Source organism: Scyliorhinus torazame, chromosome 3 (genome assembly GCF_047496885.1).
Source record: "Scyliorhinus torazame isolate Kashiwa2021f chromosome 3, sScyTor2.1, whole genome shotgun sequence".
NCBI lineage: Eukaryota > Metazoa > Chordata > Chondrichthyes > Carcharhiniformes > Scyliorhinidae > Scyliorhinus > Scyliorhinus torazame.
The window spans coordinates 112,300,731-112,328,215 of record NC_092709.1 but is presented as its reverse complement, the minus strand read 5'-3'; the positions used below and the strand labels follow the sequence as shown (position 1 = coordinate 112,328,215).

The 27,485-nt window shown below is 47.5% G+C and overlaps 1 protein-coding gene across 3 annotated transcripts in view; it reads left to right on the top strand.

Annotated features, from left to right (window-relative positions):
* hhip (hedgehog interacting protein) overlaps positions 1 to 27,485 on the top strand; it is a 435,190-nt gene that overhangs the window by 268,900 nt on the left and 138,805 nt on the right. For 2 of the 3 annotated variants that reach the window (XM_072496135.1, XM_072496134.1), the window contains exons 7-9: positions 3,386 to 3,529; positions 10,352 to 10,473; positions 10,743 to 10,866. In XM_072496135.1, the coding sequence (XP_072352236.1) occupies positions 3,386 to 3,529; positions 10,352 to 10,473; positions 10,743 to 10,866 (390 nt within the window). The remainder of the gene's footprint in view (positions 1 to 3,385; positions 3,530 to 10,351; positions 10,474 to 10,742; positions 10,867 to 27,485) is intronic. The other variant, XM_072496136.1, reaches the window with a different exon arrangement.

Below are 27,485 nucleotides of genomic sequence, written 5' to 3'. Positions count from 1 at the left end.
CTTCCTTTACCACTGTAACGATTCATCTTTGCAAGTCTTCGTAATTTGTTGCTATTCATGTTATTGATATAGTGGATGTTATTGATGACTCTGCCTCTTACCTTTGCACAATCAATCTCTTCAATTCTTCTAAGAATGCATTCACTGTATAGGGAGAAACAGTTTGGTGAGAAGACGCAGCCCTGTTTAATCCCTCTTTTGATACTTTCCTTTCCATAGAATCCCTACAGTGCAGAAGGAGGCTATTCGGCCCATCGAGTCTGCACTGACCCTCCGAAAGAGCACCCTACCCAGGTCCACTCCCCACCCATCCCACCCAATCCCTGGACACTAAGGGGCAATTTTAGCATGGCCAGTCCATCTAACCTGCACATCTTTGGACCATGGGAGGAAACCGGAGCACCCTGAGGAAACCCACGCAGACACAAGGAGAAAGTGCAAACTCCACACAGACAGTCACCCAATGCCGGAATCGAACCTGGGTCCCTGGTGCTGTGAGGCAGTAGTGCTAACCAGTATGCCATTGTGCCACTCAAATGAGATTGTTCTCATATCTGACAGTTGCTACCTGATTCCAATAAATATTCCAGATGGACAAAAGATCTTTCCCGTCGATATTAATGTTTTCCAGCATTTTCATGAAATGACCGTGTTGGACTTCATCAAATGCTTTAGCAAAATCAGTAAAACATAGGTCGAGATTGTTTTGCATTTCAATGACTCTTTCTGCCAAAGTTTGTAAAAAGATAGATAAGATATCTAGGAAACATAGTATAATCCGATGTCAAAAGCAGGACTGAAATCCGAAAAAGGATTTCACAAAATTAAGCAACATTGAATGGAACATCAAATTGAAATGAGAATCCATGTGATCAAATGTTATGTGTGGTCAGTAATGAATAGTGGGTGTGAAGCTTGGAACATTGGGGAAAGGGGGGAAAAGAAAATCAACAGCTTTGAAATGGGTGCTTAAGAAATATCCTTAGAGTAAACTGGGTGGAGAAATTAAATAACAAAGAAGTATTGAATGATGTCGGAAGAACAAGAGGACTCTTAAACAGTATCAGAGGAAGACAACAGGAGTTATTCAGCCATGTTATGCATGTAGAAGGGTGGGAGTGCCTAATCACCACCAGAAAGATTAAAAGAAGAAGATAAGAGGCCGGCGGCGAAGGAAGCAGCTAGACAATATTAAAGACTGACTTAGCCATTAATTTCAACAATTAATTTATCTAGTGTTGCTTTGATCAGGAAGTTTGGAAAAGGCTGGGCTGTGTGCTGGTCACCGTGCGCGGGGGGAGGTGGTGGTGGGGGGTGGGGGCGGGGGGGGGGGGGTGGGGGGGGGTCGTTGGGACAGGAACTGACGAGCGTGGCCGAGGTGCTAACAGTGGTGGCCCCAGCTTGGAACTCCGTTCTGCTGCTCTGCGCTCCTCGGCTCAAACCGCTGCCACTCGGCAGTATGCGCATTGTATGTGTTTGATAAATTACTTCTTCTCGTCTAAAGTCATCGTTTATAAAGTAAAAACCAGAGTGTACTTCTTTTTATACTTGTTTAAATTTCTTAAGAAATGGGAATATATTTAAAACAAAGTTTGTGTGTAAATGTAATGATGCACATGTTCAATTGAAATTGTTTTAATTTTCAGTAGTAAAAAGTTATAAACTTTGAAAAATCAGGTATTGGAAATAAAGTTTCCAAGTATAAAAAAAACGAATGCCGGCCGCGACCAGCCTTTGAATTGAATGATTGAGTCTTTCCGCCAGAGGCAGCGGCAGAGAGAGGGTCACGTGCCCAGCACATACACTGGCATCACACGCCTTGTACGTCCGTGCTTTGGTTGTGAAATCATGGAGGAGCAATTCCTCTATTTTGTAACTGCCAACAAGCAAGCAACAGGACTGTGTGAAGAACTGAAGATGGATTATTTTGTAATAAGGAAGAGTGCCCGAGGCACAAACAGGCCAGGATATCACAATTGAGTCTGCTGGAGAGTGCTTCTCAGGAGAGCCCAAGGCAGGGCAAAGCAGTGCTGGTGTGAGCTGTATCCAGAGGCCCAGGCCTCTGGTGAACAGAGAATTAAGAAGAAACTGAAATTGGGAACAAAGCAGTAGAAAGATGGTTTCTTGAATTATTGCTTTAATTGTGCCATTGCAAATCAGGATGGAAAGCCCATGTGTGTTATATGCAGGGAAGTACTGGCAAATAAAAGTTTAAAACCCTCAAATCTTCAAAGGCACTTGAAAAAACATTTATCTAGACTAAAGCTATATGAGAGTATTGAGGAATGCTGCATTCCCAGAGCGCTTACAGGTAAGATGTTAACTGAAAGCCCTGTCTGAGAATTAAAATCTCATCCAAAATCCTGAGCCGACACTTCAAGTTGATCATTCATCTCACATGCTATTTGTGGTGTCTTGCTCTACACAATTTGGATAACGTAATAGCCTACATAACACCAAATTGATTTCAGAAGGAATTAATTGATTGTAAAGCACTTTGGGAGAATGTGCAAAGCACTTTTGGAGAATGTGATTAGGCGCTGTTGTATAGAAATGCAAGGTCGCTATTTAGTATCTCCCAGTAGCAATACAAAACTTGCTTAGCTAAGCAAAATAATGAGGTTGCAATTGAAAACATAGGAAGAATTCAATACTATTCCTAAGCAAAGCAGTAAGCACAAGCTTACGGAGTGTTTGAAGCAGAGCGCATAGCCTAGGACTGGACCACATGGGAATATGGATGTGTATAATTATCACTTGACTGCATGGGAACTGGTGTTGACTCATACATTTAACAATAATAACACTTATTAATTATGTCAGTATTTCTCACTAGACACACACCCTCTTCCCCTTTCCCTCAGGAGAAATACCAGGTAATTTCCTACAAAATCTGCACCAGATCACCATTACATCATCAGAGTAAAAACAGTCATGCCAAATTCATTTACTGCAATTACTTTTCTCAGTTGGTGGTAGTGAGCTAAATCAACTTGTCTTCCAATTTTCTCACTCTGTGGAGAAGCACCTCACCTTGATTAGACACCACCTCATTGTCCGCTGATTAAAATCATAAACCCACATATGTGAGGAACTGTTGGTGCAAAACAACTATTTACCCCTCTGCATTTTCACAAAACTATTGTTAAAGGAGTATTTCCAAATGAGAGGTGTCCACATTTGGCCTAAATTCTGCTGCTTGGCAAACTACCCGAGATGACAATTTATTTGAATTTGCAATTTCTGTTACAGTTCATCCTTGTTTATTAAGAAAAGGGGCTTTTCACAGTAACTTCATTGCAATGTAAGCCTACTTGTGACAATAAAAGATTATTATTAAGTCTATGCATGTATTTTTTTTCTAATACTTGTATAACCTTTCCAGTGATTTTACAGGCTCCGTGCTTCGGATTGATGTAGATACTGATTCCTGCAATGCACCCTATGCTATACCCAGAAGCAATCCATATTTTAATAGCACCAATCAACCACCAGAAATATTTGCACATGGACTTCATAATCCAGGGAGGTAAGTATGCTTAATTATTCTGTGTATAAACTCAAAATCACAGTTATTAAATTAGAGGCATCATTTTTTTGCTTTATTGGTTACAAAATCGGATGACAATTAGCACAAATTCATCAACACTTAAGAAAAGATGTCATGGTAACGAGGCACTCGGACCTCCCTCCGGATGCACTATATCCTGCAGGAGTCAGGTTGGGCCCTCTGGCACCCATAGGGGCCTAGGGGCCATCCCAGGGGCCTCCTCTCAGGACACTGTTAGGATGTGCAGCCCCTCACATTTCCCTTAGCCTGTGACCCCATCTACTCCAGCTGCTGAGGCTACCGAGGGTGCTTCTGCCCCTGAATAGGAGACACTAATCAGGCTGGGCCCTCCAGGCTTCGGGTTACCAGAGGATGGCCGCCAGCGCATTGCAGACATCAGGACATAGAAGTCAGCAGCTGCCTTCACCCACGCTGCGGATGTCCGGGCAGCACCCAGGCCGAGTAATAGGATTAGGACAGTTAAGATATTTTGATGTCACTTTTGGGTCACGGATCTGCTATCACTGGAAACACATTACACTTTTGTAAATATATTTGATGGTTCTGGGAATGCTTTGGTCAACTGAAGGTGTTGTTAATTTGTACGTTGGAATCCTCTTATGTCAATGTTTAGCCATCCTCTCATTCAATGACACTCCCACTGCAGTGAGCAACATTGTACCTCTCCTCGGAATGACTCTGAGAGCGATGCACCAGTGTCATTAGCCATCGTTTCGGTGGGTACCCCTTACCCCAAGCAGTCATGCTTGAAAATGTACTGACCCCTCAAAATTCTCAGGAACCTGGGAGTGACTCAAGATACAGGAGTATTGACAACTCCCAGGGTACCATACGCAAACATGCAGTATGTGTGTCCGATGATTATGCATCAATTGATGGAATTATAGCCCTTGCTGTTTATAAACATTAGGTGCTGCTGCCATGGAGTCCTAGTAGCCACATAGGTGCAGTCTTAGGAAGCCTGAAATGGTGGCGAAGTCAGTGAATCTCACAGTCTGGCTATCTCTGTCCAGATCAAACCTGACACACTGATGTGCCTTCCTGTAAAGGGCGCCTGTGATCTCCTTTGTGCATCGATATGTTATGGACTGTGAGAAGACGCACAGGTCCCCTGTTGATCCCAGGAATGACCCAGAGGCAAAGAAATTGAGCACTGTGCTTGCCTTCAAAGCCACTGAAGGGATAGCCCCCAACCCTACATGGAGTCAGGTCTTCACGAGGAACATGGCATATTTGATGTACCAGGCCAAAATTCTCCGGCCGTTGAGATTCACTGTTCCCGCTAGCAGCGCATCCCCGCCGCGGGTTTCTTGGTGCCATGGGGAGGCCTCAATAGGAAATCCCATTGACGGGAGTAGTGAATCCCAGTGCAGGGAACGGGGCACCACCTAGAGACATGGGGCTGGGGGACAGGCAAAACCAGCTCCAGATCTCAGGATAAGCACAGACATGCCCGGCATTGCCTCTCACTCATTTGTAAATGTGAAACTCTTCTACAATTAACCCTATGTCTAGAGAGTCACCTCTGTTTTCTGGATGTCTCCCCCTGACCTTCCTGCTCGAGCGTGGCAACCTTTGACCATGTCCCTTAGGCAGAGCCTCCTATTGGTGCCGTGCTCGTTGTCGCTTCTCCTTTTTTTGCTTCTTCCATTGCACTCTGACAAAGGCAGCATTGAACAGCCTCATAGACTTGGCTGTTTTTAATGTGCTGTCACACTTGAGGCACAGAAGTTCAGTCTCTTCATTTGGGATCAGCTGTTAGTTAACAATTAACTCTGGGATGTAACACTCAAATTTTTCACCCACCTCTTCTCTATAAAATTGGAAACTTCTCCTCTGGAAAGTAGTGATTAAAAACTGCTGATCCTCGCAGGCAGATGCGGCTGAATCAGGGTTGCCAGTCTGTTGACAGTTCCCTTACAAACACTGTTTTCTTCGATGTGTTGTAGTAGTGTAGGGAACATGTAGTAGTTTTGGCTTTATACTCGCATTTGCCAAACATTCAATGACTTTTGGAAAGCATCTATTTCTTCACCGTGCCAAAAGCAATCAACATCTTTCCCGTGCAATTTGAGGTTCAATTCGTTTAGAATTGAAAAGATGTCTGCATGCTAAGACATAGTTAGTATCCAACCCTCATTTACCAGTACTTCCCTGTATATAACATACATTGACCTTGCACCCTGATTTGCATTGGCACAATTAACAAAACCAGACAACCAGAGAGCATCCTGGGAAGGCAAGTGATTTTTATTTTTATTTTCATTACCGTTTCAAATTGTGTGGGGGGGGGGAAACTGAAGTGACATCACAGTAAAGCTGTCACCTGATTCGCTGGTTGGGAATCTACACTAAATTTAAAAATTAAACATTGTTAAACTAATTAAAAATCATTACTTAATTACTTAATTATAATTTACAGGGGTATCTAAGCCAAAAATCGGAGAGTACTGTGTTTAGCTTTCACATTTATAGTAGAAATCTAGTGCTAGGAAACAGTAACTTTTTTTTTTAATTTTAAATTTAATTTACTATGTAATTAACGCAATTTCAATTAGAGGGGTGCAGTGCTCTGACTGTGAGATGTGGCAGGTCCGGGAGGCTTCCAGCGTCCCGGGTGGCTTCATCTGCAGAAAGTGCACCCAACTAGAGCTCCTCACAGACCGCATGGTTCGGTTGGAGCAGCGGTTGGATGCACTTAGGAGCATGCAGGTGGCGGAAAGCATCATAGATAGCAGTTATATAAATGTGGTCACACCCAAGGTGCAGGCAGAGAAATGGGTGACCACCAGAAGGGGCAGGCAGTCAGTGCAGGAATCCCTTGTGGTTGTCCCCCTCTCGAACAGGTATACCCCTTTGGATACTGTCGGGGGGATAGCCTATCAGGGGAAAACAGCAGCAGCCAGAGCAGTGGCACCACGGCTGGCTCTGATGTTCAGCAGGGAGGGTCAAAGCGCAGAAGAGCAATAGTCATAGGGGGACTCTATAGTCAGGGGCACAGATAGGCGCTTCTGTGGACGTGAAAGAGACTCCAGGATGGTATGTTGCCTCCCTGGTGCCAGTGTCCAGGATGTCTCAGAACGGATAGCGGGCATCCTGAAGGGGGGGGGGGCAAACAGGCAGAGGTCGTTGTAGGTATTGGGACTAAAGACATAGGCAGGAAGGGGCATGAGGTACTGTAGCAGGAGTTCAGGGAGCTAGGCAGAAAGTTAAAAGACAGGACCTCTCGGGTTGTAATCTCGGGTTTACTCCCTGTGCCACATTCCAGTGAGGCTAGAAATAGGGAGATAGAGCAGCTAAACACGTGGCTAAACAGCTGGTGTAGGAGGGAGGGTTTTCATTATCTGGACCACTGGGTGCTCTTTCGGGGCAGGTGTGACCTGTATAAGAAGGACGGGTTGCATCTAAACTGGAGAGGCATAAATATCCTGGCCGCGAGGTTTGCTAGTGTCACACAGGAGGGGTTAAACTGGTATGGCAGGGGGGTGGGTACCGGAGCAATAGGTCAGAAGGTGAAAGCATTGAGGGAGAACTAAGGAACAGGGCCAGTATGGCTCTGAGAAAGAGCAGACAGGGAGATGTTACTGAAAACAGCGGGTCTGGTGCCTGAAGTGCATATGTTTTAATGCAAGATGTATTACGGGTAAGGCAGATGAACGTAGAGCTTGGATTAGTATTTGGAACTATGATGTTGTTGCCATTACAGAGACCTGGTTGAGGGAAGGACAGGATGGGAAGCTAAACGTTCCAGGATTTAGATGTTTCAGGCGGGATAGAGAGGGTGGCGGAGTTGCGCTACTGGTTAGGGAGAATATCACAACTGTACTACGGGAGGACACCTCAGAGGGCAGCGAGGCTATATGGGTAGAGATCAGGAATAAGAAGGGTGCAGTGACAATGTTGGGGATTTACTACAGGCCTCCCAACAGCCAGCGGGAGATAGAGGAGCAGATAGGTAGACAGATTTTGGAAAGGAGTAAAAACAACAGGGTTGTTGTGATGGGAGACTTCAACTTCCCCAATATTGCCTGGGACTCACTTAGTGCTAGGGGCTTAGACGGGGCAGAGTTTATAAGGAGCATCCAGAAAGACTTCTTAAAACAATATGTAGATAGTCCAACTAGGGAAGGGGCTGTACTGGACCTGGTATTGGGGAATGAGCCCGGCCAGGTGGTAGAAGTTTCAGTAGGGGAGCATTTCGGTAACAGTGACCACAATTCAGTAAATTTTAAAGTGCTGGTGGACAAGGATAAGAATAGTCCGAGGGTGAATGTGCTAAATTGGGGGAAGACTAATTATAACAATATTAGGCGGGAACTGAAGAACCTAGATTGGGGGCGGATGTTTGAGGGTAAATCAACATCTGACATGTGGGAGGCATCGCCGAGTGCATCGACATAATGGTGCAGACCACAGGGAACTGCCAGAGCTGGCAGCTGGGGCTCGAACAAGCTGTCCTTCCATCCCAAGGTGGACCCTGGGGCCCTAAGGGCACCGATAGGGAGGAGGGGTTGCCGGGTGCCAAGCTGGACTCATCCCATGGGCTGGGGATGTTGGCCACCAGCTCCCCCGAGTTCCACCCCTCTGATGAGGTTGCGACTCGCAGTCAGCACATGGGACAGGTTGCATGTCTGTGCATGAGCCACAGACAAGTGAGCCGGGGCCCTCCGGAGTACCAATCGGCACTAGCATGAGCACTTGCTGGGGAGGCCGCTGAATAACGGGTGGCCGTTGGATATGGAGTGACTCTCATTAATTTTATGGAAATGGTGCTTAAGTGGTGATAATTGGTTTCTCACACCAGAGAACCAGGTTCAATTCCAGGCTTGGGTGACTGTTTGTGTGGAGTTTGTACTTTGTCCCCATGTCTGTGTTTCCAACAGTGCTCCGGTTTCCTCCCACAGTCCGAAGAAGCGTAGGTTAGGTGGATTGGCCAAGCTAAATGACCCCTTAGTGTCCAACGATGTGTAGGTTAGGTGGGGTTATGGGTATAGGCTGGGAGAGTGGGTTTTAGGCAGGGTACTCTTTCAGAGGGCCGGTGTAGACCCGATGGGCCGAATGGTCTCCCTCTGCACTGTAGGAATTCCATGGTCCTGTGGGAAACTGAAATTCAGAAAGACACTAACTGTAAGTCGTCGTAGTGCATCAAAGATCATTTATCCTTTTATTTTTATTCATATTTTCTTTACCTCTCAATCACCTTTTCCCTTCTGTGTTGTCTGTCTGTGTGTATATAGAGAATGGGGTAGTTAGGAAGCAGGGGGGATGGGAAAGGGGCATTAGATCGTCAGTTACATTTTTGTCAGTTTAATTATAATACTGTCCATAATAAAAGGTTACTTGTATTAAAGTTGCAACCTAGTGACTGTAGTTTGTTGGGGTCAGCCAAGGTCCTCAGGTATTTTTAAATAACATCTAATTTCAATTGTGTTGTCTCTAGGTCAAGTGGGGCTGGAATTGACCATGCCCTAGCCTAAGGGGTAGTATCAACAGAAAGAATATGGGGTTAGAAGTTCAGTCCCATGCAAATCAGCACTGAGGTTGCAAACAGTCTGACTCAACCTGAAGCACTGGCTGGAAAAGGGTTGGAACTGGTAACCAAGGGTATTGTATTCGTCGTGGGCACCAAAGCTGATGCCTTCAGTCTTTCTAGTGTTCAACTGGAGGTAATTGCAGTTTATCCAGACCTGGATGCCAGACTATCAGTCTGGCAGCACAAAGGCAATGAAGAGATCAACATTTACAAATGAAGAATGGTTCCTTGGGTGAATTATGGAGGGTTCCTGCAGCTCTCTTCCAACAATAAGCAATGCCTTTAAAGAGGAGAAAAGAAAACTGAACTTCCAATGTGAGAGGACGTTAGTGTAGGTTTAGGAAAACGCTTCAACATTCATTGATACTTTTAGAATCTAAAGGTTGTGTCCTTTATGTTGAGATTTAACCATGTGCTTTTCATTTGAAAATAAGCTCTCCATTCCTCTTCATCTTCCGTAGAAAGGATAGAAATTGGCTTGTAATTCACAGTGAATTGGTCCTAAGAGTCTGATGATATTCTATGCTTCGTGAGTCGGTCAAAAGAGGCAGCTGCTTTTCCCACGCATGTATTGAGATTTCTGCATTGAGAGAGCTTTTATTTTCACCATTCTTTTGAGCTGAAAAAATTATGAACAGATTTTCATGCAATGTCTGAAAAAGAGATGGTGCAACCTAAATGACATAATTCTGCAAAATTCTTGCTGGTCTCTCTACTTCAGCACAGTGTGTTCTGCCTTGTCAGGATATCATTCTGAAGAATTACAATGCATGTTTTCTAACATCAGTTGTAAAATGGAACTTTCTGTTATGAAGCACTGAGATCCTTGGCAAGAACAGGCCCAACCCTAAACAAAGCGAACAAGTGGCCACTAAAGTTCCTGGTGCTGTGGTCTTTGTGCAAATGACCTAACAGCCCCCACTGCCCCGATTTGGAACAGAGCGGATAAGACTGATGGCAGAAGTCCCACACCACTGCATATTGGCAGAAGAGCAGGCTTCGGGAGTTCCAACTCCAATATCTGCCCACATATTTTCATAGCATGTCTGAAAACATTTAAGAGAAATGTCAACATATCTGAAAAGGAGGAAATGCTGATGACTAGTCTTGAAATATTGAATTATGAAATTATGCCAATATCTGACTTAATTTCAATAACTTGCAATGCTACCACTTAATCTGTAAGGTGCATTTAATGATTTTGTTTTTGCAGTGACCCCCTTGAATAATCTATTGATTTTGTGTAGGTGTACAGTGGATCAGCATCTCATAGATGCTAATGGTAATCTGACCATACTTTGCTCAGAGTCAAATACCTGGAATAAATCATCAGGAAGAATAATCAAGATAACAAGGGGAAAAGATTATGGTAATTATGAATCTCAAAGCATGCTTGTTGACAGATACATTCAATCTTTTGAACAGCTGCACTTATAAACATGGCATCTTTAGAAAAATAATTTAACGGCACTAAAGAGGCTACATTGTTGTGATTAGAATAACTAATAACTTATAGCTGTATTATTCTTACCCAACATTCCACATAGAATGCAAGTAAAGCAAATATATTCCTAATCTGTTACATATAGCTGTCATTTCGTGTAAGAAATCAATGATCAGGTTGTTTTTCTTTTGAAGAAACAGAACCTCCAGCAGTTGAATTCAAATCTTCTAGTCACAGCCCTTTAGTGGGTGGTTTTATATACCGAGGATGCCAATCTAGGAGACTATTTGGAAACTATATCTTCGGAGACCGAAATGGGTATGTTTGCAAAATTTCCGTAAAGGTAGAAATTCAATAATTTGGTGCTAGTTTACTACTGTATTAAATGCTGCGTAGTAAAAAAAATCACTTTAGATATGTTTTCTGAGGATTCTCTAGGTTGCATGGCACAAAGTTGTACTTTATGAAGAAAAAATTGAACTTGCAGGAGATAAGCGCAAATTCACCAGAATTAGCAAGGCTAAAAGAATTAAAATATGAAGTCAGGCTGTATGGAAAAGACTTGTATTACCTTGAGTATAGATAATTAGGGGTGATCTAACTGAGCTATTTAAACGGTTTAAAGGAATTTATAGGGTAGATAGAATGAAAATATTTTGTCTTTTGCAGGAGTCCAGAACAGGTGGTATACCCAGACATATACATCCTCAGCTATGTTCTATCCCACTGTCAGGACAGACCCACCAAAGGTGGCAGCACAGTGGTACACATTCAGGAGGATGTCCTCAACATTGCCTCTTGGAGGCCATGAAGTCTCATGGCAGCAGATCATGGCATGGGCAAGGAAACCTCCTCCTGATTACTACCCACTGCCCTCGCACAGCTGATGAATCAGTCCTCATCCATGTTGAACACCACTTGAAAAAAATAGTGGATTTCCGGTGGCGTTTGCGAGTGGGTTGGCCGCATCGAGAGGAGCTCCCGCCGGTGGCCACTATTTGCACCGTTTTCGGGGGTTTCCCCGATTCTTCGCTCTCCCCCTGATTATTGTCGGCGAGGAACCCCACGCGGGTGTCTGGTGCTGAGGCGTCGGGCCCAGCGCACGCGGAGGTCGGAGCAGCAGGGGCGGAGCCAAACGGAGGTCTAGGCGGCAGGCCCGAAGCCAGGCTGCGATGTAGGTGAGATGTTCCACAACGGGTGGCTCCCGCCTAGAATGTTGTAAGAAGATTGAAGTCCGGTCCCAGGGAAATTCTGGAGGAATATAAAAAAGAAAAGAAAGACATTTCAAAGAAACTTGGGGAAAGTTTTTTTTTATTTTTTAGAAGGAAGAATTTTTTGTTTTTCTATTAAAAAAAAAGATTGAAGCTCGTTGCGGCAGGGATGAGCTAGCCGCACGTTTCGGCGGCTCCAGCTCCGACGGAACTTCGGGCTCTTTTAAGAGCCCCAACGGGGACTTGGACGGCCGTAAAACCCGATGCGAGGCGCGAGGGAAGGGAGCCCCCCCCCGAAAGACGGAGGGAAAAACCGGCGGCGGCGGCTGCAGCCCAAAGAATCTGCAGCCAGAAGATCAGAGAGAGAGAGAGAGGGAGTGAAACAAAATGGCGGCGGAGAAACCACTGGTGACATGGGGGCCTGAGCAGGACGAGGTGGTGAGACGGTGCGTGGACCTGCTGAAGAAGGAGGTAATGACCCCGTTGTTACAGGCAATTGAGGGGCTTAAGGAGACTTTAAAGACCCAGGAGACGGAACTTCGCGTGGTGGAGCAGAAGGTGTCAGGTATTGAGGACGAGGTCCTGGGCCTGGCGGTCAAGACTCAGACGCACGAGGCACTTCATAAAAAGTGTGCTGACAGGATTGAGGCCCTTGAAAATGGAGCGCGAAGGAAGAACCTTAGGATACTAGGTCTCCCGGAGGGTGTGGAAGGAGTGGACTGTGGAGCGTACGCAAGTAAGATGCTGAGCTCACTAATGGGTGCTGAGGCCCCTGCGGGCCCCATGGAGAAGGAGTGGGCAAATCGGATCCCGGCGAGAAGACCAAAAGCGGGAGAACCACCGAGGGCGATAATCGTGCGATTCTACCGCCTTAAGGACAGAGAAGAGGTCCTGAGATGGGCCAAAAAGGTGTGGAGTAGCAGATGGGAGAATGCGGTGGTAAGGATCTACCAGGATTGGAGTGCGGAGGTGGCGAGAAGGAGGGCGAGCTTCAACCGAGCCAAAGAGGTTTTGCACAAAAGGAAGGTGAAGTTTGGGATGCTGCAGCCGGCAAGACTATCGGTCACGCATCAGGAGAGACAATATTATTTCGAGACGGCGGAGGAAGCATGGTCCTTCATCAATGAAGAGAAACTGGACCGGAACTGAGGGACTGATGCTGCAGGGAACTGTTATTGTTGTTATTATTGTTTTTGTTAATGGGATGGTGAAAGTTAAGCGAGAAGTAAACAGGGAAGGGGGGGGACACTGGGGAAATGTGGGTGAGGGGGGGAGAGGCGGGACATAGTCAGAGAATGGAAAGGGTGCAGAGGAGGTTTACCAGGATGTTGCCTAGTCTGGAGGGTGTTAGCTATGAGGAGAGACTGAATAGGTTTGGGTTGTTTTCATTAGAAAAACAAAGGTTGAGGGATGACCTGATAGAGACCTACAAGACTATGAGGGGCATGGATAGAGTGGATGAGCAGACGCTCTTTCCCAGGGTGGAGGGGTCAGTCCATAAGACCATAAGACATAGGAGCGGAAGTAAGGCCATTCGGCCCATCGAGTCCACTCCACCATTCAATCATGGCTGATTTCAACTCCATTTACCCGCTCTCTCTCCACAGCCCTTAATTCCTCGAGAAATCAAGAATTTATCAACTTCTGTCTTAAAGACACTCAACGTCCCGGCCTCCACCGCCCTCTGTGGCAATGAATTCCACAGACCCACCACTCTCTGGCAGAAGAAATTTCTCCTCATCTCTGTTCTAAAGTGACTCCCTTTTATTCTAAGGCTGTGCCCCCGGGTCCTAGTCTCCCCTGATAATGGAAACAACTTCCCTACATCCACCCTATCTAAGCCATTCATTATCTTGTACATAGAACATAGAACGATACAGCGCAGTACAGGCCCTTCGGCCCACAATGTTGCACCGAAACAAAAGCCATCTAACCTAAACTATGCCATTATCATCCATATGCTTATCCAATAAATTTTTTAATGCCCTCAATGTTGGCGAGTTCACTACTGTTGCAGGTAGGGCATTCCACGGCCTCACCACTCTTTGCGTAAAGAACCTACCTCTGACCTCTGTCCTATATCTATTACCCCTCAGTTTAAAGCTATGTCCCCTCGTGCTAGCCATTTCCATCCGCAGGAGAAGGCTCACTGTCCACCCTATCTAACCCCCTGATCATTTTGTATGCCTCTATTAAGTCTCCTCTTAACCTTCTTCTCTCTAACGAAAACAACCTCAAGTCCATCAGCCTTTCCTCATAAGATTTTCCCTCCATACCAGGCAACATCCTGGTAAATCTCCTCTGCACCCGCTCCAAAGCTTCCACGTCCTTCCTATAATGCGGTGACCAGAACTGTACGCAATACTCCAAATGCGGCATTTTGTACAGCTGCAACATGACCTCATGACTCCGGAACTCAATCCCTCTACCAACAAAGACCAACACTCCATAGGCCTTCTTCACAACCCTATCAACCTGGGTGGCAACTTTCCTATCTAGATGATTATAAATCTTGTCTCTTATAATCCCCTCCAAGACTTTACCCACAACAGACGTGAGGCTCACCGGTCTATAGTTGCCGGGGTTGTCTCTACTCCCCCTCTTGAACAAAGGGACCACATTTGCTATCCTCCAGTCCTCTGGCACTATTCCTGTAGCCAATGATGACATAAAAATCAAAGCTAAAGGCCCAGCAATCTCTTCCCTGGCTTCCCAGAGAATCCTAGGATAAATCCCATCAGGCCCCGGGGACTTATCTATTTACAGCCTGTCCAGAATTGCCAACACCTCTTCCCTACGTACCTCAATGCCATCTATTCTAATAGCCTGGGTCTCAGCATTCTCCTCCACAACATTATCTTTTTCCTGAGTGAATACTGACGAAAAATATTCATTTAGTATCTCGCCTATCTCTTCAGACTCCACACACAACTTCCCATCCCTGTCCTTGACTGGCCCTACTCTTACCCTAGTCATTCTTTTATTCCTGACATACCTATATAAAGCTTTTGGGTTTTCCTTGATCCTACCTGCCAAATACTTCTCATGTCCCCTCCTTGCTCGTCTTAGCTCTCTCTTTAGATCCTTCCTCGCTACCTTGTAACTATCAATCGCCCCAACTGAAACTTCACACCTCATCTTCACATAGGCCTCCTTCTTCCTCTTAACAAGAGATTCCACTTCTTTGGTAAACCATGGTTCCCTCGCCTTCCTCCCTGCCTGACCGGTACGTACTTATCAAGAACACGCAGTAGCTGTTCCTTGAACAAGCTCCACTTATCCAGTGTGCCCAACACTTGCAGCCTACTTCTCCAACCTATCCCCCCCCCAAGTCATGTCTAATGGCATCATAATTGCCCTTCCCCCAGCTATAACTCTTGCCCTGCGGTGTATACTTATCCCTTTCCATCACTAACGTAAACGTCACCGAATTGTGGTCACTGTCCCCAAAGTGCTCTCCTACCTCCAAATCCAACACCTGGCCTGGTTCATTACCCAAAACCAAATCCAAAGTGGCCTCGCCTCTTGTTGGCCTGTCAACATATTGTGTCAGGAAACTCTCCTGCACACATTGTACAAAAAACGACCCATCTAATGTACTCGAACTATATCTTTTCCAGTCACTATTTGGAAAGTTAAAGTCTCCCATAATAACTACCCTGTTACTTTCGCTCTTATCCAGGATCATCTTCGCCATCCTGTCCTCTACATCCCTAGAACCATTTGGAGGCCTATAGAAAACTCCCAACAGGGTGACATCTCCTTTCCTGTTTCTAACCTCAGCTCATACTACCTCGGAAAAAGAGTCCCCATCTAGCATCCTCTCCGCCACCGTAATACTGTTCTTGACTAGCAGCACCACACCTCCCCCTCTTTTGCCTCCTTCTCTGAGCTTACTAAAACACCTAAACCCCGGAACCTGCAACATCCATTCCTGTCCCTGCTCTATCCATGTCTCCGAAATGGCCACAACATTGAAGTCCCAGGTACCAACCCATGCTGCCAGTTCCCCAACCTTATTTCGTATACTCCTGGCATTGAAGTAGACACACTTCAAACCACCTACCTGAACACTGGCCCCCTCCTGCGAAGTCAAATCTGTGCTCCTGACCTCTATACTCTCATTCTCCCGTACCCTAAAACTACAATCCAGGTTCCCATGCCCCTGCTGCATTAGTTTAAACCCCCCCAAAGAGCACTAACAAATCTCCCCCCCAGGATATTTGTGCCCCTCAGGTTCAGATGTAGACCATCCTGTCTGTAGAGGTCCCACCTTCCCCAGAAAGAGCCCCAGTTATCCAGAAATCTGAATCCCTCCCGCCTGCACCATCCCTGTAGCCACGTGTTTAATTGCTCTCTCTCCCTATTCCTCATCTCATTATAACGTGGCACGGGCAACAACCCAGAGATAACAACTCTGTTCTCGTTCTGAGCTTCCTTGTAAGTTGTTACTTGTAAATCCTGTAAGTTTCTATTAGATCTCCCCTCAACCTCCTAAACTCCAATGAATATAATCCCAGGATCCTCAGATGTCTACAGTCTACAGTCACCAGGGGGCATAGGTTTAAGGTCCCTGGGACAAAGTTTAGAGGAGATGTGCGAGGTAGGTTTTTTTACGCAGAGGGTGGTGAGTGCCTGGAACGTGTTACCAGGGGAGGTTGAGGAAGCAGATACATTAACGGCGTTCAAAAGACACCTTGACAAATACATGGATAGGATGGGTATAGAGGGATACAGCACTAGGAAGTGCTGAAGGTTTTGGCAAAGATTGGTATCATGACCGCTACAGTCTTGGAGGGCCGATGGGCCTGTACCTGTGCTGCATTGTTCTTTGTTCAATAAAATACAGTACATAATCAGTATTGCATAATATAAGGAAGTTCGAGCTGTATCCTGTTATCTGACCCTTACTTTCATGTCACCAGTAATATAAATTCAATTGAGGAAAGTAGAACTTTATAATAGCAAAAGGGGGAAAAATCTATCATTGATACTTCATGAAACATAATGTACCTTCATTATTTCCCTAATAATTTTGCAGTAATTACATTACAGAGAGACACGTATCCTATTCTGAACGTATTATTTTCAAGATAAAGATAGATAGTTTTTTGAAGAATAAAGGGTTGTGGTGTTCAGGTGGGAAAGTGGAGCTGAGTCCACAAAAAATCAGCCATGATCTTATTGAATGGCGAAGCAGGCTCCAAGGGCCAAATGGCCTACTCCAGCTCCTAGTTCTTATGTTCTTATGTATTGTTGCTTCTAACGAGGCAAAAAAGTGACCGCGTCTAATTTTATAAAACAGAAAAATGTGTAATTGCTTTTGAAATCCAAATAATTCTATGATTGGCCGCAAGTGCCGACCCCCCTGGCGTATTTACCGGCAGCAGAGGCGACTCTCCATTTGCCACGGCCGGGATCTTCTGGCCCCGCCAACGTCTACAACATTCTGTATGTCTCAGCTGCCGCACCGCCAGGGAACCCACTGCAGGGGGCCGTCTCCGGCGAGACCAGACATCCCGCCCATAGTATTCATTGTCAGCACATTTATTCTGGAGAATAAATAACCCGCTAATTAAATACAACCTTTCTCTGGGTCATTAATCTTCCCAGTCTAACTGATCAGTCGCATGCTAGTTTAATTGTCTTTCAAAATATTCCTGGCATATTTCTATGAATATTACAGCCTTTCGCAAACTCTTCTTGGTCAGGAGTGGAATATCTTATTGACTCTGTGACCTTCCTTCCTTGTCCCGATACACATAATTAAGTTGGAATTTCAGTTTCAATTCAAAGTAGTAAAGTTCATGCAGGACAACAGACTGGAGGAGCACACAGTTGTGGCCAATGGGGAAGCTTTGAGATGTTATGAAGAGAGCTCAGCTATATTTGCGCCAAGACTGACTAGTGGCCAATGCAGTTCAATAGCGACACATGCAAATACATAATACTTTATGCTGGAAGTAAGACTGCAGCACGTACAAATTCCAACTTTGTTTTATTCTTTCTTGTGATGTGCACATTGCCGGCAAGGCCAGCATCTGTTTCCCAATCCTATTTGCTCAACTTGAACCACTACAGTCATCTAGTGCAGGTACACCCACAGTGCTGTTAGGAAGGGAGTTCCAGGACTTTGAGCCTACAGTAGTGAAAGAACGGCGATATTAGGCGAGACCTTCCAGCTGTTCCCGCCAGTGGGATCTTCTGGTCCGGCCAACAGTGCAACCCCGCCTTGGGTTTCCCAATAGTGTGGGGTGGATTCAATGGGAAATCCCATTGACAGTAGTGGGACCAGATGATCCCGCCACCGTGCAATAGCGGGCCACCTCCTGCTGCCGAGAAACACGCCCAGGGAAGCCACAGAAACTCACCCTTAGTTCCAAGACAGGATGCTGTGGCATAGAGAGAAACTGGTGGATGTAAGGTTTCCCATGTATCGCTGCCTTGTCCTTCTAGGTGGTAAAGGCTGTGAATTTGGAAAGTGCTGTCTAAGAGGCCATGATAAATTGCTACAGTGCATCTTGCGTACGGTATACACTTCTGCCGATGTAAACGTTGGTGGATGGGGTGCTGATCAAATGGACAGCCTTATCCTCGTTGGAATAAAACTTACCTGAAGAGTGTCAAATAACAAAACTAATAGAATTTTGGGATGTATTGCTAAATAAGTTGAGTCTAAGTGATGAGTATTCATGCTATCATGGCTAGAAAAAAATGTGGAGTATGAGTTATCCCAACATAAGAGATCTATTCATGTCCTCGAGACAATGTAGAAGAGAGCAAGAAGGACAGTCCCTAGTACAGTCAAAATTGTTATAAAGAATGATTTGACAGCTCAGGTTATCAATCTCAAAACTTGACTTTTGTGAGATGTCCTTGTAGATAGAACAAAGAACAAAGAAAAGTACAGCACAGGAACAGGCCATTCGGCCCTCCAAGCCAGTGCCGACCACGCTGCCCGACTAAACTACAATATTCTACACTTCCTGGGTCAATATCCCTCTATTCCCATCCTATTCATGTATTTGTCAAGATACCCCTTAAATGTAACTATCGTCCCTGCTTCCACCACCTCCTCCGGCAGCGAATTCCAGGCATCCACTACCCTCTGTGTAAAAAAACTTGTCTCGTACATCTACTCTAAACCTTGCCCCTCGCACCTTAAACCTATGCCCCCTAGTAATTGACTCCTCTACCCTGGGGAAAAGCCTCTCACTATCCACTCTGTCTATGCCCTTCATAATTTTGTAGACCTCTAACAGGTCATCCCTCAACCTCCGTTGTTCCAGTGAGAACAAACCGAGTTTATTCAACAAATAAGGGGCGCGATTCTCCGCTCCCGCGCCGGTTGGGAGAATCCCCTAGCGCGCCATTTTTCCCCACGACGCCAGTCCGACGCCCTCCCGCGATTCACCCAAGTGGCAAGAACGGTCCCGTCGAGTTCTGCGTGGCGCAGGCCAGAGAATCGCCCGGGTCACCCAAAATGGCGATTCTCTGCTACACCCGCTATTCTCCGGCCTGGATGGGCCGAGCGGCCTGCCCAAAACGACGGCTTCCCGACGGCGCCATCCACACCTGATCGCTGCCGGTGGGAACAGTGCGGTAACGCTGAGGGGGCGTTCTGTGGGAGGGCAAGGGGGGTTCTTTCACCGGGGTAGGACTCAAAAGGGGTCTGGCCCGCGATCGGTGCCCACCGATCGGCGGGCCGGCCTCTCTGAAGGAGGACCTCCTTTCCTCCGCGCCCCGCAAGATCCATCCGACATCTTCTTGCGGGGCGGCCTCGGGGAGGACGGCAACCACGCATGCGCGGGCTGGCGCCGGCCAACCCACACATGCGCGGGTGATGCCAGTTACACGGCGCCGACCGCATCATTTACGCAGCGCCGCTTTTACGCGGCACCAATGCCCGGCGCGCGCTGACGACGCTGCTTTTGCGACACGCCCCCCCCGAGTTTCTCCGGCCCCGATCCTAGCCCATTTTCGGGCCCTGAATCGGTTGAGATCGGGGCCGTCTCGCGCTGTCGTGAACCTCAACGGCATTCACGATGGTGTGGGCACTTAGTCGCAGGAGCGGAGAATCGCGCCCAAGATGTGCATAGGATTTAGAAAAGCCGTGGGAAATGGAGGCACAGGTTCAGGATTGTAAAAGAAACATTTTGGACAGATGTCAGGAAGTTTTTTTTTGTACACAGTTGATGAATAACAGCTGGAATGGGTTGCCAGGTAGATTTCTTGCCACGCAGACACAGGGAGAAAATGTAGCAAACTACAGACAGATAGTCACCCAAGGGCGGAATTGAACCCAGGTCCTTGGCGCTAGGACACAGCAGTGCTAACCGCTGTGCCACGATGCTGCCCTTATCAGCGAGTGCAGTGCCGTTTTGTAGGCCTTTAGTATAACTGAGAATACAATGAGTGAAATTTTTATTGGAATTTTCAATTTTTACAAAAATCGCCTCAAAACAACAAGAGGTGGAAAGCAAGCCACAGGTATCAATAGACAACAGGTACAACATAAAACAGTAGTCATCACAAGAATGGGAACAAATAAAACCAGTGAATCAGGGACAAAATCCCCAACATATTCCCTTCACGGATACAGGACCCGTTCGCAGAAAACAGGAAAATGGCAACATCACAAACCCACATCATACCCATAGCTTCAAAACAAAATGACAGAAGGAGGAAAACAATATCCCGAGAATCCCAGATCTAAAGTGGAAATTGACTAACACTCACAGCGCAAATTAAACTCTTCGCCAGGCCCAGGTGAGAACAAATAGCATCAACTCTAGCCAAAGCCCAGTCCTCAACAGGATAGCACACAGTCTGCCTGGGCCTGAAAAAAGGAAGGGCGTTAAACAAAAAGGGACTAGCTCTCATTGGTGGACCTGCCTCGAACATAGTGAAGACAGAACTAAAAGCAAATTACTGCAGTCACTGGAATCTGAAACAAGGGGCTTTTCACAGTAACTTCATTTGAAGCCTACTTGTGACAGTGATCGATTTTCATTTCATTTTTCAAAAGCAGAAAATTGGACAATCTCACCAGGCCTGACCGCATCTGTGGAGAGAAAAGGAAGCTAATGTTTCGAGTTGGATGATCCATTGTCAATGCTGGACGAAGAGCAGTCAAAGCATTGACAAAGAGTCATCCAGACTTGAAACGTTAGGTCCCTTTTCTCTCCACAGATGCTGTAGACCTGCTGAGATTGTCCAGTATATTCTGTTTTTGTTGTTGCAAACAGAACTAATCCTACCAACCCAAACTCTCCTCCCACTGTGTTCAATTTTAGTGTTCTCCATGTAGTGGGATCAGGATAGGAGCACTGTGAAAATCACAGGGATGCACTTGCAGAGGCCATTCTATAGAATCCCGACAGTGCAGAAGCAGGCCAACCGGCCCATTGAGTTTGCACTGACCATGTGAAAGAGTACCCTACCTAGACCCACGCACCCGCCCTATTCTCATACCCCATTGATGCATGATCAATTACACAAAGACAAGAGTAGGATGAAATCGAGGCTTTATTACACTGAGATGTGTGGCCTCCTACAGCAGCTGACGAAATGGCGGAACCAGCAGGCAGGGATCTACCCCCGTAGCTGTAGTACAGGGGCCTTACCGTAAAGCACCTATATCAACATCCTATATATACAATATATACATCAGTGGTGACTACCACATTCACCCCCTGTTAAAAAAAATGAGTCCGGCGGGGGCGATGGAGAACTAGATACAGAAAGTTGTGTTTTAGAAGTACAGATAATATTACAAATTCAGGCGGTCCGGTGCCTTGACCTGTCGTTAAGAGTGCCGCAGTGCTGCTGGCGACTCCGGCGGCGGCTTGGTCTTCGGTTACTCCGGGAGCGTGTCGAAATCCTCTTCATCCCCGGGTGTGAGCAAGGGGAGGACGGATTGTCCCGGAGCGGGGAGGGCTGTGGTGGGGTGCGCCGGGGGAGGGGAGGGTGGCGCCAGGGTGGGGGGTTGTGTGTGGAACCAGCTGGTGCCAGGTCCCTGAGGAAGACTGTGTCTTGGCGGCCGCCGGGGTACGCTACGTAGGCGTACTGCGGGTTGGTGTGAAGTAGCTGTACCCTCAACCAACGGGTCCGCCTTGTGGAGTCGAACGTGTCTACGGAGGAGAACGGGTCCTGGAGCTGCCAGCCATATTGGGAGCGAAACCCCTGAGATGGACTTCCGTATCGGGGTGAATGAAGCTCTCAGTGCTCCCGCAGGCAGGAGATCTCGTGCCCGTTGACCTTCACTTTAGTTGAAGCAGTCGCGAGGTTGTGTGGTCGAGACTGGTCAATCGTGACCGAGGCAAGACGCGGCTGGTCGTTGGCAGTTGCAGGCGATGAGCAGCCGGATGAGGTGCCTGACGGGCATGGGTCCTGAGTCGGGTAGGATGGCGGCTCCCATGGGCCGCACGTGTCAAGGGGGAAGCAAGATGGCGGCGCCCATTGGTCCAGGGAGGAACAAGATGGCGGCGCCCACAGGCCGCACTTGTTGCGAGTTGGGCAAGATGGCGGAGTCCACTGGCCGCACGTGGTCCTAGGAGGGGAAGATGGCGGTGCCCACTGGCTGCACGTGGCGGGTGCTGGGACCATAGCGGCGATTGAGCAGGCCTGGCACACTGCAGCGAAATATCCCTTCTTGCCACAGGCCTTGCAGTGGGCGCTCCGCGCCGGGCAGTGCTGTCGGGAGTGTTTTGACTGCCCACAGAAGTAGTATTTGGGCCCCCCGGGGTTGGTTGGCTGCCACGCGGCACATGTGTGGGATTGGCTGAGGGCGGTCGCTGATGGGGTCCACGATGGGGTGGCCGTCTGCGGAGTCCACGATGCACAGGGTGGGTGGGCCTCATGGTCGGGGGCATAGGCCTGAAAGTTGCGTGATCGACCATAAGTGAATGCGCCAGTTTTTTGGTTGCTGCGAGGTCGAGCGTGGCCCCCTCTAAGAGGCGCTGGCGGATGTAGTCAGACCCTATGCCCGTAACAAATGCGTCTCCCATTAGCAAATTTGAGTGTTCCATGGCCGAAACAGCCTGACAGTCACTGTCTCTAACTAGGGGGAGCAGGGCGCGCCAGAAATCTTCCACCAACGCACCGGGAAGTTGACGTCATGTGGAGAGGAGGTGCCTGGTGTAGAGTGCGTTAGTCCGCTGAACGTAGTTTTCCTTCAGTAGCGCCATGGCCTCTGCGTAGGTCGGCGCATCCTGGACATGTTGAAAGATGTTGGAGCCCAGCCGCGTGTAAAGGATCTGGAGCGTCTGTGCTTCTGGAATTTCGTCTGGCGCAGACCCGATGTACGCTTCAAAGCAAGCTAGCCAATGTTCAAAGTCCTTTTGGGCGTTGTCTGCTTGCGGATGCAGCTGCAGGCGATCAGGCTTGATGCGGAGGCCCATCTTCTGAAAATCTCAGTGTAATAAGTTGATGCACGATCAATTACACAAATCAAGAGTAGGATGTGTGGTGTTGGGTGCTCTGGTGCACAGATGAGCCAACACAGTTGTATGTGGTACAACTCTATTTTATTATAACTCTTATAATACAGTTCGTTCTGGATACTCTGCACGTGCTGTCTCCCTGAGTGTGTTTGGCAATAGATGTGTCCTGGTTCTCCTCTGCCGCTAATACTGACCACCAGGGGTCGTGTCTGTGCTTTTATATCTTTCTGTCATTGGTTGTGGTGTTGTGTGTTCTGATTTGTCTGTTGGTGTGTCTATCATGATGTGTGTGTTTGAATATCATGACATCCCCCCTTTTTACAAAGACAAGTGCCTACGTGGTTATAAATATAATTGTGTCGTGAGTGCATCTAAGAGTGTGCGTTTGTGTTGTGTACAGCGTGTGTTTATGACGTAACTATTTACATGGGGCGATGTCGGGTGCGTCACACTAACAAGGTTGTACCATAACAAAACTTGGATGCGAGAGAAAAAAAAAACTTGAACATTGGTCCGGTCAGACGATATCTGGAACAATAAACAACAACAGGTTATAATACAGAAGTGTTTGACTTATTGAACGTATTAACAGCGTTATGAGTCCAGTCTAATGGGTGACCGCCTCAAGAATGGGCTGGTCCTCAAGCCGGTTCAGCTGTGGAGATTTGGGGTCACACTGGTTCACCTTGGACTGTTGGAGGTGATGCTGTTGCCGAAGTCTCTACTTTACCATTTGTTGTACTTCGTGCAGTGCTTGGTTTTTTCATTCGTGCAAATATAACATTCAACATCTTTGTTAGTGGTGCCCTGGCTGTGGTTTGGTTCTGGTGGCGATGGAAGGGGCATGATCCGTGGCATCTCCACGAAGTCATCCTTGGGAACCAGTGGAGGATCCGGCGTGTGCGTACGGTGCAGTTGCGAGCGTGGAAGGCGGCACAAAGCCCGCTGATTGCGCCTACGCACCAATCCATCCGCCCTGCATGCCAGGAACAAGGTGGAGTCTGTTTTCTTTTTATGTTTGTGGTGGACGGCATCTTGTAGCCGATGGGTCGTTGCCATCGAAGTAGCACCATCACTAATATCATGCAAGGCGATGACTATGCCAGATGTGGAAGTTGGCCAAGACCGTGTACGCTGGTTCCGGCCACCTGCTGTGCCGGAAGGGCGACTCCGCAGAGAAACGTCGAAGCATGTCGCCTTGGAGAGAGAATTGTTGCTCGCATCAACGTCTGGCGATGGCGCGAATTGGTGTGTCCATCTTGGACCGCCGGTGCTGGTTGCCACTGCCGACCCAGTGGGACTGCCACGCGATCCATTCCCTGTCGCCGTGGCATCTGCCGTCACCCTGAGCGTGCCATCACCGAGGCCGCGACACCGCCCGTCCGGAGCAAGGTCTGGCGTGCGCAAATCAGAGTCGGCGCTTGGCTGCTCCCCATCTGGAGTCCGGTCTGCCTTCCGTCGATGCCCCCCGTCCGGAGTCCCAACAGGTTCACTGGAGGCAGCCGAGATTCCCTGAAGCTGCACTTCTGGAGTCGGAACATGCAGGAATGCACCAACCAGTGGAGAGGCTCGAGCCATCGAGGGTGGAAGCGGTGCGCCGCCACCGCAGTCGTCAGTGGTCCCACCGTGATCGTTGAGTGCCTCGGTACGCACTAGGCGAGGTCTGTCACCTTGCACCTTTTGCATGGGAAGTGGGATGCTGTCGTCACTCGTCTCACATCCCGTGGATAGATCGTCATTAGCAGCTTGCTGTTCACTAGGGTTGGGTAAATTGTCAGAGTTTTCATCTGGTGGTGCACACCATGTCGGTGGACTGTCATTGTCTTGCCATTGTCCTTCATTTGGGCTTTTCTTCTTTGGAACTTTAAATCTTCCCCCAGACATTGCAGAACCTTGTTTATTACCCCCAAATTCTCCCATATGTATGGTCTCGAATATAGGATCCACTGTTTCTATCGACATTGTACCATTTTCCAAAGAACATTCCGTTTCACTTTTCTTCTCAGGTACCTCATATGTAACTTTGTTTAATGTACATGCCTTCATGGTCTCTGGGTCTGATTTTGCTGGGACTGGCATGGTCACAGTCTCTCTTTTACTGTTCTCAATTGCCCACATTATACTCCCCATACATAACTGCTTAATCACTGGGGTTAGTGTGGTACAATGGATAATCGGGTCGACCTTATCTGCATCTTCACCATTAGTGGAAAGCACACTTGGTTCACTTGAAACTGCTGTGGGTTTTAAATTCGTTATCTGGCTACTCGATGTCGGTGTCCTCAGGATTCTTGCTCCAATGTTCTGCTCAATAATCAGTGGAGTGTGTATAGGTTCAATGCAATTAATTTTCCCCTCCAGGTTTGAAGAGTCATTACTGACTAACTGCTGGTCTCCGAAGTTGGGATTTTGCGGCATTGTGTTGAAGGGAGACATTTGTCCCTGCTGTAGATATGATTCAGGTTGTGTTATTTCCATTACCTGAGGATCAATGTCTTGTCCATTTTTTCGATCCGTACTAAAACACTGGCAATTCTCAGTCTGCTCCTTGCAAGTTAAACATTCAATTAATTTCGTTAGCAAATCCTCAGCATCCTTCTGTGGCCGTGCAGCATTATTAATCTCTGTTCGGCTACAATGATCCTGAAGGTCAGCGCATAAACCTTTTTTCTTCGGGCTTGGACGAGGCGATTCCTTTGGCTTGTCTTCAGTTGGGCTTGAACAGTCTTCAGCGCTGTGCCCTTTATTGTAGCATGAGAGACCGTCATGGTCATGCTGCTGTGTAGTGGAGCATGGTAGGCTGTTATAGCCTTCTTGCTGTTCACGGGAGCATGGCAGACTTGCATCGTCTGCCGCTGGTTGGTCAGGAGAGGTTGCTAGACCCTCATGGTCTTGTTCCTGCAGGGACTGCGCTCTGGAGTCTTGCGTTCCTTCCATCGTGGAGTCCGTCCACGAGCTCTCTGTGGAGGCTTGTGACACTGGAGTCACTTCTTGTTCGTGCAAGGACTGCGCTCTGGAGTCTTGCGTTGCTTCTATCGTGGAGGCTGTCCACGAGCTCTCTGTGGAGGCTTGTGACACTGGAGTCACTTCTTGTCCGTGCAAGGACTGCGCTCTGGAGTCTTGCATTTCTGCAATTGTGGAGTCTGTCCACGAGCTTGCTGTGGAAGCTTGTGACACTGGAGTCACTTCTGGTTCATGCGAGGACTGCACTCTGGAGTCTTGCATGTCTTCTTTCATAGAGTCGGGAACGTTGAGCGGGATGTGGACCACGCTCTGTGTGGCAGCAGGGCACTCTCCGTGTGCTTGCACCGCTCCCTGTCTGTTAATGTCAGGCTGCAGCATCATCCGGTACTGATAAGTTGGAACGTCATATCTGCTGGATTGAAGATCCTCAAATCCGAAAAATGAATCCGCATCTGCGTCGGATTCAATGTGGGGGCCGCCAATGTGCAACACGAAAGGTTCGTCCGAGTCATAGTCATATAGGACCACGGAGCTATCATTGGGCTCGCGAGGTCCGGAAACACTGTAAAAATCGTCATCGAAGTATTCAAGGTCGGAATCATCGGCTTGTGCGTAGGTAACTGCTTGTCGGAGGGTTCTTCGGAGGTTAAATTCATCTCCTGGGTCAATTTGCGGCACTGTGCTGTCATTCCAGGTGAAGGAAGGTTGTTTTACAGCTTTAACAGATTTTTGTTTTTTTGATTTGGGACGTTTCCCTTTTAAATTGGATTTGGGACATTTCCCTTTTAAATTGGTGCAGTCTAGGGCCTCTGACATCCTGACGCTCGGTATGTAGCACGTAGGAAGCGACTGCGCATGCTCAGATCGCTGTTCCTTTACCGATGGCCGTTTTCTTGACTGCGCATGCGCAGCATCTCGCGCATGCGCAAACGAAACTTCCGGTTCTGCGCACTTCTCGCGCAACTGTGCTAGCGTTATACCTTTAGCAAGATGGCCGCCGACCTCGACCCAGCCTTTTCTCAGGCCCGGGATTTCGGGCTCCAGGATCCCAGCCACGAGGTGAGTACTGCAGCTTTTCTTACCTTTAAGTCCCCATTGGATTGCGTATTCTTCACAGTACTTGGAGAATTTGCCCAGGACTGCCTGGTAATCGTGCCTTTGCTGCCTCCTGAAGAACCTGAACCTTCTGAACATTGCTCTTGCCCTTGCACCGGCGACGGTGAGGAGAAATTCAATTTTCTCCTTATCATCCAGGTCCTTGAGTTCAGCTGCCACCAGGAACAACTCGAAATGTTGCCGGAATCGCCGCCAGTTTTCG